At 44.2% G+C, this 16690-nt stretch overlaps 1 protein-coding gene across 1 annotated transcript in view; it reads left to right on the top strand.

The window, feature by feature from the left end:
* The window catches only part of LOC112120213 (DEP domain-containing mTOR-interacting protein-like), a 35639-nt gene that overhangs the window by 7676 nt on the left and 11273 nt on the right, over window positions 1-16690 (top strand). The window contains exons 2-3 of the mRNA XM_024219206.1: window positions 6566-6744; window positions 12915-13038. Coding sequence (XP_024074974.1) covers window positions 6566-6744; window positions 12915-13038 — 303 coding nt within the window. The remainder of the gene's footprint in view (window positions 1-6565; window positions 6745-12914; window positions 13039-16690) is intronic.

Below are 16690 nucleotides of genomic sequence, written 5' to 3'. Positions count from 1 at the left end.
AAAAAAAAAAAAAAAAAAAAAGCCGCAATCGCGATCTGCGGCGGCAATTTGGCGGAAGGTCCTTTGCTCCGAGCGGGAGTGAGGAACCATCCGCCGAATTGCCGCCGAATAGCTGGACCTGCCCCCCCTCTCCGGAGTGGCCGCCCCAAGCACCTGCTTGCCAGGCTGGTGCCTGGAGCCGGCCCTGCCTCAGTGACTGGGAACTCTGCTTTGAAAGATTGACTGTGTCATGGGAGCCTCACTCCAACAGTCAAGGGCAGAACGTGGCCTATGGTCTGTAAAGCCTTTTTGGATGGAAGACGCTATGTAAACGTAAGATATTCTATTGGTTCAGTTTATATTAAGGCTATGTCTTACAGCAAAAACAAAGGGTATTTTTATTGAGAGAACTGACACAAGATAGTTATCTCAATGTAAAACCCTAGTGGAGATAAGACAAGTAGTCTTTATCTCCATGTAGCTAGTCAAGGTAAACAATGGGTGAGTGGTACAGGGTTAACCTTGACTAGCTACATCAAAGTAAGATTTACCAGTGCCTTGTCGCCATATAGAGTTCATACATTTCAAGGTCAGAAGGGACATGGGGATGTATAATATGCCCCCTTTTTTTATTTTAATAATGAAGACAAAGCCTATGATTCAGCTGCAAGACCACGTGAATACCATTCCCCCTGCAAACAAGCAGGTGTTCAACTCAGCATAGTCTGGCATTATTAATCTCTCACTGGGACTGGAAGTGACCCAATGCAAGAACTGCAAAAACCTTTTGGTGTAGCATGTAAAATATAGGGTTAAAGAGTAAATTTGGAAGGAGAGAAACTATCATGTTGGTAACATTTTTGGAGTTATTTAGGGACTCAATACAGATTTCAGTTTCATTAGAGATGTACAGTAGGTTATTTTAAATGAGTTGAGAAATAGTAGTCCAATTCCTAGTGGACAGTCTGCCCAGAAACCACAGGGATAAAGGTTATAGTTGTTTAGTAGTTATCAACAGGTTCAGATGATGGCCAATATCTTCAAAAGCAACTGGTGATATTTAGACGCCTCAATTTTTGAGGAGCCCACCTGGAAACAGTGTTAGGGGCCCAACTTTCTGAAAATCAGGTCCTTTCAAGTTGGGCACCCAAATATTGAGGTTTTTCCAAATTACTAGTCAATCTTGAAAACTTTGAGCTATATGGACATGAAGATGAAATACAACATTATACGTGTTTTCTCCAGACATTCTTTGAATAGAGCTAGTTAAAATTGATGGTTCAACAACTTTATTTTCCTATCAATAAATGGCCTTTCTTTAAGTTGAAAACTTTTATGGAAAATGTCCTTGTTCAAACTTTTTCCAGGTTTTCTATGAAAAAACTAAAAACCTTCAAATCTTTTTTTTTTTTTAAATTTGCAAGTCTCTATGCAGATCTTGAGCAAAAAAACAGACGTTCATTTCTTTCAAAAATGTTCACAGATTATATATAGTGTTTTCTGAGCCACTCTAGCTGTGAGGGGCACTAGAAGAATAGTGTGGAGAAGCTGGAACGGCCATTGCCCGTACTGAATCTGTGGATGGAGGACTTCTCTCTAGGGCTCTGATCCTGCAATCAGATTTGTAGGCATGGACTCTTGTGCGTGCATGGAGTCCCAGTTACCCACCCTATTGCATTATTGGGGTATTGTTCTGTCAATCTGAAACCTTTGAGCACTAAATTCATTACAAGGGGTGAAAAATTAAGAGTACAGAAAGAAAACCAGCATCAAAGGAAAGCTGGATTCAAGTATCGGAGCCTCTCTCATCAGGAGAGGATAATTGAGAACTGTCTGAGCCCCAAAACCTATGACAGTGGATTATCTGTTCTGTGTTTAAAGAATTACCATAGTTTAGTGAGCTCTTGTATGTTAAAGAAAACAAAAATCCCCATGAATAAACGTACAGAACACTTGATGTCCACCCCCGCTCTCCCTCTTTAAAGTGCTGTGGATTTGCTTTGAACAAGGTCACAGGGCATGAATAATGGTGTCCCTCTAGTGACCTTGACAAAGAAACATCATGATTGCCCAACCAACCCATCTAAAACAAATGAACGGGCAGCAACAGCCAAAAAGGAAAAGTGTTTCATAACTGTTGACTTTTGTGTTCTAGCAGCCAGTTTCTCCTTGTATTATTCTGGGGGCTTTTGTTCGTGTTTTTGGCAGAACCCGAATGGTTTTTGGCATGTAGAAGAAAAAGTCTAAATGTCATATTACACACCCTTATTTAGCAATCTTTATCTGGAAGCAAGATAACTATCAGTCAATCTGAGTTTCAGCTAGATTTGCTTTTCTCAAGATAATATACTTACTCTTCATGTACGTGTCAAATGATTTCTTCAAAGGGCCTGTTGGTATATACTCGGTGTTACCTCTTTCCATACAAAAAGAGCAAAATGTGTATAATCTCCTTTTTAGACTAAGGAAAACAACAAAAAGAACACAAGTAATGTGTACATGAGAGCGTGTTGTGTGTCTTCTGTTACATGCTGCAGTCATTCTGAGAGCAGTATGGTGGACTTGATAGAAATTAATAGGTACAGCACACTGAAAACATAGGTCATCACTGTTTCAGAGCTACGTGCAGTACAGCAGAGTTAGAACCTTAGTCATTATACATGAGAGATGGGTCTGAGGCTCAGTGTTCAAACTCAATGCTGAATTCCCCCAAAGTTTGGGAGCATTCACTTCTGGGGTAACAGTTAGAGCTGGTCAAAATTTTTGAACCAAATTACTTAGTCAAAAATGCTTTAAAAATTGTGACACTGTTAACTCTTCAATTTGTTTTATCTAAATTTAATATTTCCTATATAAACCATTGTTCAAATGTTTTATTTACCAGAAACCGGGAGGATTGTTTTAAACGATATTTGTATAACAGTTTTTGCAGAATTCTAAAAAGTGAAAAATGAATACTGCAAAACCAGAAACAACTTCCGAATGCTACAAAACCAGAAACAATTTTTCCAACTAATTTCAGTTTGACGTCATCCTTGTGTGGCTTTGGGTTCTACGTGTTTTCATATCCAAGACAATATATAAGGGTTATACAGACTTCTTCAGAGTCATGATAACAATAGAGTATTCTTGGTTTCATTCTTATCTATAAGAAACATTCCTATAAAGTAGTAGTTCTCTTGTTGTGTACTAAGGAGATAACATTTTGGTTACCTCTTTATGGAGCGGGTGGGCTGGGCAGGGGGGGACTTTAAAATTGGCATACAATGCTGATAGCATATTGACAGGATGCTTCCCCCCGGCCCCTCCAAACCCCTAAAATAAAAGGCAATTCTCAATGTTGCATGGCAGATTATTCTCTTGAGAGAAAATTTGGGACTTAAAATGTTTGCTCACTTCTTGCTTGGACAAAACTTCCAAGTGAAAACAGAATAAAAAGCTGAACAAGAACATACGGGTTTGATCCTTGTTGGCTGGTCATCGGAAAGCAGGATATCTCAGTCCATACAATACAGGCCTGAACTCTACCTGAACTTCTTGACTGGGAAATCCCTTGGGTTACTGGGCTGCTTTCCTTGCCTCTCTGTGGTGCACTAGGGGGCCCTGTGCATGCTCACAGAATTAAAAAAAAAAATGCAGGGTTCATGGGCTGAAACTGTGCTTATGCCCTCATGTAGTGGTACTAACTCTGGGGATGCTTCTAATGTAAGGCTGAGCAAACCAGTTTGGAAAAAAACCCATCTCAAAGCTTTCCTTGGTCCTCAAGTGGAACACACATCCTCTCAGCACGGCACGGCTCCCTCCTCGCACTGTCTCCTTTTCTCTGGTGCCTTTGCTGATCCAGCGGTGGGTCTTAGACAGCTGTGGGCCCCAGATGCTGCTGATGTCCAGGTTTGCCTTACACAAAGACTCCAGTTTTCATGTTGAATTTGGTGGCATCAGGTCAGAGCTTTTGGGATTCAGACTGAGGCTTTGTTTTGCGGGGAGGATGCAGTTGGGCCAGTTATTGGTTGTGGAACTGGAAAGTACTTAACACTCAGGGCTTGTCTACACTTACCAGGGGATCCACGAGCGGCGATCATTGCATCGGCGGTCGATTTAGCGGGTCTAGTGAAGACCCGCTAAATCGACTGGAGATCACTCTCCTGTTGACTCCTGTACTCCACCGGATCGAGAAGAGTAGGGGGAGTCGACGGGAGAGCATCTCCCATTGACATCGTGTAGTGTGGACTCCGCGGTAAGTAGATCTAAGCTACGTCGATTTGAGTTACGCTATTCATGTAACTCTTACGTAGCTTAGATCGAATTTCCCCTGTAGTATAGACAAGGCCTCAAACCAGCATCCATTGCATTCACTGTGGATGGGGCCCTTTCATGAGGTGGAGAAAACTGGAGAGGCCTACAGGAAAGTCCAAAGGCAGCTAATGGGAGGAGCAACCCTGGAAAGCTCTCGAGCCTCAGAGTTTCACTAAGTTTCAATTTTCTGACCTTGTTGATCTTAACACCTGCTACTGCTGAGCTACATGAGCAGCTGACAGACGTGGACTAGAGTTTTTACCAGACCTTCCCGCCGATAACTATGGGCCACATTATTGAATGCAGCCACCTAAAGAGCATCACAACTTCTGCACGTTCACGTTGGTTACATTCACAAATCCCACTCTGGGGCCGGCATGTGCTGCACTGGCGCTGGCAAGTCAGATGATTGTGCATGCACAGCAGCATTTACAGGTGCAATTTTTGCTGGCTAGACACAAGTCCCTTAATATGCAAAATGCCAAGAGGGCAGACAGGTCTCCATTCTCATTCTTAATTGGCAGTCTTAACTGCAATCATCAATTATTAAACCCTCCTTTGTCCAATAATTCACGATCTGCAGACTTTTGAGGTTCTATTGTTCCCTTAATCCTTTAACATAAATACTGTATGGAACTGGGAGGTTCCAGAGCATAGTATGTGGTGAGGTGGGAATTGTTTGTGTGCTTCTTACAATTTGTTAGACAAAGCATTGTCTTGTATAGAAAATGATCTATGGGACACCTAATAGAATTTATGTAAAGTTCTGTTGTGGGCAGGGGAAAAACTCACCTGAAGGCATTAAACAAAGAAATGCTCCATGATTTATGTCCTTGCAGAATATATTGGCCCTGGGCAAGAGTGTCTTATAATGAATGTTTTGAAACTATAAACATCTTGGTGTTAAACAAATGATATTATCAGACAGCTCCTGTTCAGGTAGGATTCATGCCCTGTGCATTCTCCAGCGTTAACATTTTGGAAACAGTAATGACTGAGGCAGAATGCTTGCCAAGTTTGATACCTTTGGTTTTGTCCTTGCCACTTGGTTTTGGCTTGAATACAAGATCTGTTTGATTGGTGACCCTGTTCAGCTGTGAAGGTCATTACAAAATTCAAAGCCTTAATCATATGAATAACCCTTACTCACGCAAATATTTCCACTGAAGTAACAAACTCATTGTGACGTTGAGGTTTTGCAGGGATGGGCCCCAAGAGTTGCATATGTCCCAGTTGTATTTTCCACCACTCCCCCCATCTCCCCGACTATCTAAACCAGACTAGATTGGACATTGTCTGTTCTAAAAGATATTCATTATTTTCTTTTAATTTTTTTAGACCAGACTCTTTGTTGATGGAAGTATCTCATACAGAATCTAACTTTCTAATATTGGTATTCCATGCATATAAGACATTCATTCCAGACTGGTAAATGTGTGCCATTTAAGTTTTTTGTGTAGGAATTCATAACTGCCTGAAGTGATTTGCCTTGTATTAGTCCTTGTCAAATACATACAGCAAAAGCAAGTGTTGCTTTTTGACATTCCCATCCCAACCCAACGTGACCTGCTACTGTTTGATGCTTAGTGCTGAATACTATAGCTGACCTCTAGGACTTGCTTTCCTGGTGATGATGAGCAGAGCTGGGGCAAGCATGAGTGATAGTTTTCTTCTTGCTTTTCTTCACAAACCTCACTCAGCCGCTGTGTATTTTCTAAATAATGTTAAAATAACCCCCAGAATGCTGTGCAGGACTAAGACTAGTGTGGATGATGGTAAAATTTAACAATGCAGTATGTGTGATGGCGGTGGGGAATAATCAACCTCTAAGTTTTGGAGCAGTTATGGTCGGTCATCAAAGAAATCATTCCCCCGTGTTTTAAGACAGAAAAAAATAGCATCTGGTAATGTCTCCTCTTACATTGCATACCTACGAGCATATTTGTTTACTGTGAAGTATTCGGGAAAGATCAGCTGATTTTAGGCAAAATAAGAACTAGTTCAAACCAAATCCAGGGTGAATGGATTTTTGAGGGTCACAACTTTCACTTTACTTTTCCTTCTGTGTTCTGGTCAGGACTATCAGTGGAAGGTACCAGCAAACTCACCAGACAGCAACCTTATGAGAACTAAGACAACCTTGCAATTCAAAGAGGTGCAGTTAAGCATCCAGACTCTTGCCTAAACTATCATCATCTCCAAGCCTATGGTGGCACATCCACCACTGGCATGTAATCTAAAATGTCTCTGAAACTACACACATACACTTCATAGTGTTCTCTCATCCTAGGCTTCGACTTCATGATGGAAAGCTCATTAAGGACAGGCGCCACCACCTTCGAACGTACCCCAACTGCTTTGTTGCAAAGGAGCTTACAGACTGGCTGATTGACCACAAGGAAGCACCAGACCGAGAGACGGGTATCCGCCTAATGCAGAAGCTAATGGACCATTACATCATCCATCATGGTTTGTAAACTCTAGTTACCCTTTAACTTGCCCAAGAGAGAAAATTCACAGTGTCTGGACTAGTCATTCCCCTGTCTGTTCCCACTTATCAGACCAACTTACTTATTTAGGATCCACTTCTGCAACCCTTTCTCATGCAAGTACTTCCGCTGAAGCCAATGGGATGACCCCCCGGAGTTTGAGATGTGCAGAACTGGGCTCCTGTTTAATAGCACTACTTCTCAGGTTGCACGATGCTCCCAGTCTCTTGCACTGCATCCACTCCAGAAGAGAGACTGTGGCTGCACAAGAATGAAATAACTCTTGGAGGTGTGTCTCATGGGAAAAGGTGGAACAATAATGCAACTGGTTCTAGCTCAGTCACCCTGTCCTGGACGCTACTCTGCTGTTCAGCAGCTGCCGAAATACTGTGGTGTAGATTTTTACGGAATTGAATCCCTGCAATATGGTTGTATTATGCAAATACTCAAATGGCTGAAACTTCATGATAGAAGAAATAAAAAATGTAGAAAAATTCATTTTTACTACACCAGCCTAGTGTCCCTTGACTTTCCAGCTCATGTCTGGGATGGGGACAGTGGTAGTGCAGCTTGCATGCCAGCAAGCGCTACACCGTGATCGGATCGTGGCATCCCAAGGGCCAACGCAAACATGCAGGAAAGCTTCTCTTGGAAATGAAAAACGTACAGTGCCCTTTTCAAGGCCTGTCTTTGGACCCAACTCAGAGTAAAGACTCACTTGGCACCCAGCTCCAAACGGGTCCTGACCAATGGCTCCTACTAATCTGGCTCCTAATTTTTTTTTTTAAACTTGCAACAGCTCTACTTTATTTTTATACAAACACTGGGCTGGGTCATGTTGTTAGATACCTGGGGAAGGCGTGGTCTAGAACTGAGTATTGGAGCAAGAGAGAGGAATTCCTGAGGCTTAATCCTCGCTCTGATGCGGACTCACTCTATGCCTTCCTCGGTTAAGTCTCTGCCTCTGTATCTTCAGCTGAAGTAGTGCGAAGAGTGGCTGTCTCGCATTTAACTTTCAATTTACTAGAGATGAGCCTGGGCCAAAATCCCACATCAGATCCACCCCACTTGCCTGAAACTTGGGGATGTTTGGAACCAGATATCCATGCGCTGATGTTCCTGCTTTGGTGATCTGGTGGGAGACAATCCTCTGGATTAAAAACATCTAGCTCTTTAACATGCAATCGAAAACTCCCATGATGTTATCAAGAAACTAAAAATCCTCTTCCCGGAGATAAAATCTCATGGGGGTTAATAACAAACCGCACCCTGCTTCCCAAAACTAAAGCTTCAGCATCTCTGGCAAAGCGGCATCTGCACATGCTCCCATTGCAGGGTTACCTACTAGCCCTGTCCCCAACGCCATCCTGCCAGTCCTAGATGAAAATGCCAGCTCCATTTAGACTAGAGAAAGGAATGCAATCAACTTGGTTTGTGAGGGGAGGACAGGGGACGGGGAGGTGGGCAAGACAGCTCAGTTTATTTTTTAGCAGCTAATAAAAGTGAGCTTGCTCTCTCCCTCCCTGGAACAACAAAAGGCCAGAAGGGCCCATGCAGTCCTCTTGCATAATGCAGAATTTCACCCATTGATTCATGCATCAAGCCCAATAACTGGTGGTTGAACTGGAGCATGTCATCCAGACCCTCGGTCATGACTGGTAGAATCCAAGTGTGGAGAATCTACCACGTCCATTGGTCTTAAAGCCAAACCCTAGTTATACACACCCTTGTGACTGAGTGTGGAATATACATCCACATTTTGCAGCTATTTGCTGGTTTTTATAATGGGCCAAGCCAAAACCCCGTAGTTGAATCAGACCCAAGATTTGGGGCATCTGAGGTCCTCATGCTTGATGCTAGAACCATCTTTACGGAGAGACTCAAACTACTTTCTCTGTGCTTATTTAAATGAGTAGTCCTCTCTCTTTAATAGCACACAGAATGTAGGTTTTGCTGCCAGATCTCTTGCCTTCATTGAAGTCTTTCTGCACTGCTGCTTAACTTTGCAGGATGTAATGTCTGTCCTTAGTGTCCAATGCATGGACCCAGGTCATATAACCACAGGGCACTTGAGGGAATGGAAAACGTTTCTGTGATTGACCAGCCGAGTGAACTTGTTGAGTGATGCGCCCGCTCTGCGATACACTTAACAAAGGTGAAATCTGCAACGGAGAGCAAATGGTCAGGGGAGGAGCAAGGGCGACTTGTGCTGAATGAGCCTGAATGTTCAGCTTTTAGCCGACGGTTTGGCAGAATATACTTCAGGCCTGTTTCCCCTGCAGGAGCTACACAAGGCCGGCTTGTGTATGTCACACAGAGCCTGACGCTGGCTGAAACCAAAATAAACACAGACTCCGAGGGTGCCTTCTTCCGGCAGTCTGGGACAGCGTGTACAAGCAAAACCTTGGGCTGTGGTGAGGGGAGCTCCAGGGTCTGTGGGGCAGAGAGTCCATGAGGCAAAGGATTGCCTGGTTCTTTCTCCAAGCATCCTGCCTCTCTAGTCTGGTTGTCGGCCACAAGGAGGGAAAGGAGTCTAAAAAGATGATTTTTAAGAGCTGTGTCCTGTGTGTCCTCCAAAGAATTCAGTGTTTTCTTGTCTTGTGGGGGAGGTGATGGCTAGTTTGGCCTGAACACTCTCCCAACCCCTCTTCCTCTAGTCTTCACTTCACACTCAGCCTTTTCTGAGGCTTGTAGAAGTTGTGGTGACTCACTCCAGCTTGTGTTTGCTCACCTTTCTTGGTTCTTGTCAGAAGCAAAAGGCCCCAAATTTCTCTCTCTCTCTCTGTATGAGGTTGCTTGTGGCATATTTCTGGGCTGACTAGCAGCAGGAAGTGCTAGATGTTATGCGAGACCTTATTCATGGGTCGCTATTTGTTCCTTCCGCACACCCCACCCAGAGGTGAGCATCCACCCTCTGAACAAGGGACACCGCTCTCTTTCAGGCGTGCAGGATTTTAACCTCTGGTTTTGGAAGGAGGGTTGTAAAATGACCATGCAGATTTCCTCTTGGCTGAAAAATTACAAAAAAGTGTCTGTAAATTGAGGGTTAGTCTGGAACATTTTTCCCCACAGAAAGTTTTAGGTGAAATGCCAAAAAAACAAAAATGTGCCCCATTTGTTTTCATCAACATTTTACGTTTTCTGCTAAAATTTTTCAGTGAAAAAACAATCTTCTGTGGAAAGGAAATGCATTTCTTTTTGTGGAAAAACCTGTTGCCAAAACCCCCAATTTCCCTCCAAACGATCAAGAGAGAACATGTTTGACTTAATTGAGGGTGCAGTATACCGTGTGTATGCACAGTTAGAGTGGGTGTAGTTAATGTCTGTGGAAAAATGTACCTGTCCTGTGTTCTTCTCCAGCTCTGCCCCAGAAGTAGCTGCATGTTAGTGATCTTGTGACTATAGCTAACACCTTTGCGGCCCTTCAGGATGGAAGGCCCTGTGGAAATGTAGATTCTTTACTGAAATATCAATCAAAGGTGAATTTAAATAGCTGTTGCTTGTAACACCCGGGCACTTAGTGCAAAGTGGCAAATCCGTTGTGCTAAATGACTGGGGCAGGCCCCATGTTAAGTTAGTCTTTCAGACTTGTTAAGAAGAATTTCTCACCCTATGACATCTGGAGTGACTGGGCAGATCCAAATCGGGGAGGGTATAAAATGAAGGCTGAAAATCCAGATTTTAGGGGCCAGATTTTCAAGAAGAGCCTTCATCCATCGCTCTTGATATTAGCGGGGGAAGGGAGAGAGGATAATACGTCATTGTTCTCCGTGGGCGCTACTGCTCTCTGATGAAGAATCTGCCCACTTCATTTAGGTGCCTAAACAGGAGCTGAGCTCTCAGCCCCTAAATCCTTAACAAGCCGAGCTGTGGTAACACTGGAGTTTGCATTTATGCTCTCCTTATCGGAGCTGAGGAGGTGGAAGGCAGGTGCAGCTTTCGTTGACTTCAACCCCTCTTTGGCAGTGGAGTTTAGAAACAACCCCCTTGACCACCACAACGCAAACACTCTATCTGTTGTCATTGGCTGCCTGATGCGAGATTAATGCCTTGTAGGTTAAGCTGCCATGAATAAAAATGCCCTCTGTTGCTGCGCTTTATCACAGCAGCATAAAGTAGCAGCAATTAGTTCAGGGTTAACCATTAACACTTAAATCTGATTATTTTCCATCTTTCCAGCTATTTTTTTTTTCACCACCAGGTTGACCGTTTCAAAGAAACCCATTATTTGATTAAAGCCTTTGGAACGCTGGGCAGGAGCGAAGCTTTTGGTCACCAAAGACGTCATCCTTCCATGTTTCTGTTAATCACCTGGTTAATGCATGAGGCTGACTTTTTTATTTCCTGATTTGGGATCATTTCTTGTTGTTAGTCCTCTAGTAAGAGGGCTGTCTGCTCACCTCCATGTGGAGAGAACTGCCAGGAATCTGGCTAGTTAAAATCCATCCCCCCTCCCCTCGCCGAGTCCCAACATCCTTGAGAGGGGCAAACGAAATGCATTGCCTGGGCTATTGCTTACTTGTGAGATAGGAGCTAACTAGGGACTATAGCATACACTGGACCCAGGATTGGAAATTGGGTATTCTCCGCCAGGCCTTCAAGCTGCAAAAGTGCATCTTCTTTCCATGGGCTCCAGCCTGTAAGGCGCTGAGCATATTAACTTCCATTAATCCCTCTCCTTCCCATGAAACTGATTGTAACACCATGGGACCCATTAACGCCGCTAGTCAAAAAATGGGCAAAACCCCCGTAGTCCTCCTCCTGCCTGACACATCTTGTGTTGTGGCAGTGCAGTTTGTCACCATGAAGGCAATTCAGGGAGCACGTTTTTTAAGATAAGTCCAACCATAACACTTAGCATTAGAGCCAGTCAACCAAAGGCAGGCATAGTTCTACCAAACATTCCTAAGGAAATGAACATTTTGTTTTTTACTCCAAACTTTCTGTGAAATTTTTTATATGAAACTTCGAAAGGCAACTTTTTAAAATCTCTGATTAGTTCTTCCTCCCCTGCCACCCCCCCAAATTCATTAGGGAAAAAAAATCTTCCTCCTCCTTGCGGGGAGGGGGGGATGTTTTTGTTTTTCTTGTTTTTTTATTAATAGGTTGTTTCTTCACACTAAAACAAAACTTTTTTTACAACAGGGAAAAACCTTTTTGACACAAACAACCCCTCCCAAACTTTTGACCTGCTCTACTTACCACTTAGTGCAAGCTCACCATGGATCTCAAAGCACTTTCCCTAAATGGGTATTATCCCTATTTTACAGGTAGGGGAAACTGAGGAAGAGAGGTGCTGTGACTTATTCAAGTTCAAACAGTAAGTCAGTGGGAGAGCTGAACTCAGATCTCCCAGGTCCTTAGAACAGTGGTCTGTCTCTGTGACCATATTGTCTTTCAGTGGCATCTCACATATTTGCACATTACCGTCTGCACACACCTACCAGCCGGGCATGTACAAATGAGGAATGCACAAATACCCAAGGTGTGCCTGCAAATGAGGTGTGGTCCCTTAAATTAGGTAGCTGTATTTGCATACACGTAACTTTAAAGATCTGATGTCAGACCTGATAGATTGCCACGTGAATGAATCGGGAAGAGTGGATGCAGATTGATTGTGTGGAAAAATCTCTTTTATAGCTGCATTTAGATATCAAAGCATCTGCAATAGGGGAAGAGGAATATAAATATTCTGAGGCAATTTAACGGGTTTTTGGCTCTTACATCTCCCCCAACCCCCACCCTCTCCAAGCTTCTCTAAATGTGGCAGTGGCTTTTTAACGCACCAGACTAGGAGAGGGTTGCATTTCTTTTTTTAAGCTTATAGGTGAACTGCAACATGTAGACTTAAAAAAAAAAATTCTGCCTTTTCCATTAAGTCATCTAATGAGAGCTCTAAGTGTAGCTATTCAGGATCAGAACTTACTCCAGTTCCTTCAAGCAAAGTTCGGTGCATGTGACTGGCTGCCTGGTTTCTATACAGCTCACTGTAGTAATCATAAAGTTGGAGGTCTGGAAACTGGGCCACGGTGTCCTAAATGACTGAAAACTGGCTTTTTGCTCAGTTCTGAGCTCAGCTCTAGTGTATGCATTATGGGGTAGTATTTAAACCTGCAGTCCTGACGCTGCCTGCTTTGATTTTCTTTCCAGTTTGTGATGAACACTCGGACTACAAGGACGCCAAGTTGCTCTACCGTTTCCGCAAGGACGACGGGACCTTCCCTCTCAACAAGGATGTAAAGGTGTTCCTGAGGGGGCAGAGCCTTTATGAGACGTACGTGAGTCCTTCCCTGAAAGGTCTATCACCGCGCAGTCTGCTGGCTGGCTTCGCAGCTCCAGAGCCAGGGAGCTGAACCGTTGCCAATGTTTCTCTTGCTCCATAGCATCAACGGGTAGCTCCAGCTCTGACTCCTTGCTGCCTTTCTCACTGCAGCAAAGCAGCAGGACCATCTGGACTGGAGTTCAGAGATGGCTGTGAACTGGAAGGCAGGATCGGAACTCTTTGCTGCTCTGGGGGAAGTTCACATTCAAATCCAGATCTGGACTTCTCGACTTGGAGCCATTGATAGTGAATACAGGATTCTGGCCTATGGTTAAAGTGCTAGCCTAGGATCTGGGAGGTCTGGGTTTGAGGTCCTGCTTTGCCACAGACTTCCTGTGTGACCTTGGGCAAATCAGTTAGATTCTCTCTGCATCACTTCCCCCTGTACAAGGGGATAACAGCACTGTCCTGCCTCACAGGGGTGTTGTGAGAATAACTGCATTAAAGATTGTGAGATCCTAAGATACTGTGATAATGTGGGTGACCAGACAGCAAGTGTGAACAATGGGGGTGGGGGATAATAGGAGCCTATATAAGAAAAATACCCCAAAATCAGGACTGTCCCTATAAAATCGGGACATCTGGTCACCCTAATGCTAATGGGGGTGCTCCGATAAGTAGCTTAGATTTCATGGACGGCTTCCTTTCATTGAGCGGCGGGGGGGAGGGAGGGAGGGAGACACAGAAACACACACACAAAGATGGGTTCTCTGTGTGTGTGGAGATTTCGCTAATTACTCCTCCAGGTCAAAAACCAGCTTCTTCTCTGGGTCTGACTGGGGAAATTGGTTGGAGAATCTGGATCTCTGCATTCCAGTAAGCCTCTTAATAGGACTGGAAGGCAGAACACAAGTAGCTGATCAGCGTTGTTGCCCTCTTTTGTGGGTGTGGGGAAGCAGAGCTCTGGTAAGGTGGGAATGATTAAAAGGGGATGGGTGTTTCTGGGCTGTTCGATCCGGATGGCCCAGCCAATGCACCAACAGGGGACCACACTGGGAGTCTGGGGCAAACCTGGGAACTGATTCCAAATCTCCTGAGTCCCCATCACATGTCTTAACCACAGCGCTCCCCCTTCTTTCCATGATCATCAATTATCCAGTATGTTCTAGTAGTCCCAGCATAGGGCCGGGAACCTGGCGTTCCAGACGTTGAGCCTACTCCTCGTTCATGCTGACCTTAAGCCAATCACTTAATCTCTGTGTTTTTATTTTTCTCCCATCTGTTAAACGGGAATGGAAAATACCGACCTTGCAGGGGCTGTCTTATATGATCAATGCTTTTACAGTGCTTCAAAAAGTAAAGAAAAGCTATATGCAGGCTAACTATTCTGCCTGAAATGAAACCCTGGACAGGCTTGGTTTGGAACTGAGGAGCTAAATTCCAGAAATTGTGTATAATCTCATCACTCTAATTATTCTCTTCTGAGCGAAACACTGGCCTTACACCAGCAGGGATCCTCACCATCCTTCCTGCATTGGACTTGAATGCTGTTGCTGGCATCTCCCGTCATGTGAAGCATTCCTTGGCTTCTTGGTAGAGCAGATTGAAAAATGTTAGTCGTTTGTCTTGGAAAACTTCGAAAAATTGTAACTTTTTTCCAAATTTCCATGGTTTTTTTTTGTTTTGTTTTATGCATTTTGCAAAACAACTATAATGTTTTTGGATTTTGAAAACCTATCACCCCCCAACCTTTTTGGCTTCTTGGTCCCCACCCCACCCCTTTTCTAGTGGCAAAATTTGGAGGCAGGGGAGAGGGGAGAAATAAATAGATTTTATTTTTGTCATTTTAAAAAAAAATCACAACTGACACCAATTCTCATTTGGGGAGGGAAGCAATTTTCTATCTCAATGACTGTTTTTTTGTTTTTGTTTTGTTTTTGCAACCCCCTCTAGTTCTAAATCTCGGAAATGGTCTCTTCCTAGAATCAGATCCAGTCCTGTGTTTAAACTCGTTTCACCACAAAGGGTATGTCAGTGCTCCAGCGGTCCAGTACGGCACTGCAACTCTGCTGCTGTAGCACTGTCACGTAGCTGCTTCCTGCATCGACGGAAGCGGTTTTTCCATGGAGGTAGTGAATCCATCTCGCCGAGGGGCTGCAGCTAGGTTGATGGAAGAATTCTCCCGTCAAACTTGCCACGTTCACACCAGGGATTACACAGGCACTTGAACTGTGCCCCCCCCCCCCCCCCCCCCCCGCCCCCCCCCCCAAGGCGCCCCCCCTCCCCTGCCTCTTCCTCCCCAAGATCCTGCCCCCGCTTGCTCCTCTCCGCCCCCTCCTCCCCTTGTCGCTCAAACTTACAGCCGGAAAAAGTGGAAGGGCCATGGGCCCTCTGGGCCCTCCTATTCCGGTGCCCCCCTGGCCAGGCCTAAATCACTTCTGTACCTGGTTGTTTCAAGCACTCGCTCATCTTAATGCTCTATTGCGGCTAAGCACCTAGCAGTCAGAATCTCAAACTGCAGCTAAAGTGAGAACCGACCATTAAGCAAACTTGTGCAGAACTCAGCATGTGCTGTCTGTCCTCTGTTGGGCCCATGTTCTGATTTCAATCTGTCAGAAATTAGCAGATTAAGGGTATACTTCTGTTGTTGTGCTTTTTGCTAAACAAAATAGCATAAGGCCTGGTCTATGCTAGAAAAATCCACACCCCTGAGTGGTGTAGTTAAGCCAATCTAACCCACTGTAGACAGCATGAGGTGGACGGAGAATTCTTTCATCGACCTAGCTACCGCCTCTCTGGGAGGTGATTTGTCTATGCTGACAGGAGAAATCCCCCCCCCCCCTTTTCGGCGTGTCTACACTGAAGTGCTATAGTGTCACAGCTGTAGCATTTCAATTGTAGACAAGCCCTAAGAAATGCCTTCTGAAGGTATCCAGCTGTTTGCATATGTGGGGTTAGGGCACCCTCTTGTGGACACATCAGTTTTAAACTTCCGGAATTCAGGAAGCCGCGGGTTTAACTGCATTTAAGCTGTGCCCTTTCTAGCAGTTTAGCTTTTCAGGGGGTTACAGGAACCTTTTGTTACTTTTTGGCTCTCATGCTCTGTCTTGCTTTGAGTTGACCTTGAATTGGCTGAGCTGAAACCACACTCTTTTGCCTGGATTTGATTCAAATCCACATGAAAGGAGCATGTTTTGCATGGGTTCACCTGAAACAAGCAAAACTCCCACGCTGCCTTTCTAACTTGGCTTTGGGTTCTGTTACAATTACCTGCACAGCTCATTACAGCTAATCTTTTTGGAATTAGCTGGTGTTTTCCATTGTGCCTTAAACCTGTCTCCTCAGCTGTGTTTTGAATGAGACCTAGAATTTAGGTTCTGATCATGTGGGTTAAACATCTCATTTAAAAGTGCTTTTTCTCACCATACTTGTCTTAAGCAATGGGGCTTTTGCCATTTCCCTTGGGAGCCCAATGGCTATCTCTATCTGAGAAAGCTGCACTAGTTTTAAATAAAGGAGCGGTTTTAAACTGATGTGGTTAAGCCACCACAATAGGTTGTGTAGATATTTATTTTGCCTTAGCTTAAACTGATTCCTGGAGTGTCTACATAAGGGTTTGAACTGGCTTAATTCAGTTTAAAATTGCCCCTTTAGTTAAACCAGT

The sequence above is a fragment of the Terrapene carolina genome, unplaced genomic scaffold, assembly GCF_002925995.2.
Source record: "Terrapene carolina triunguis isolate 2854851 unplaced genomic scaffold, T_m_triunguis-2.0 Scaffold130, whole genome shotgun sequence".
NCBI lineage: Eukaryota > Metazoa > Chordata > Testudines > Emydidae > Terrapene > Terrapene triunguis.
The sequence above is the reverse complement of the archived record's forward strand: the minus strand, read 5'-3'. Positions and strand labels throughout refer to the sequence as shown.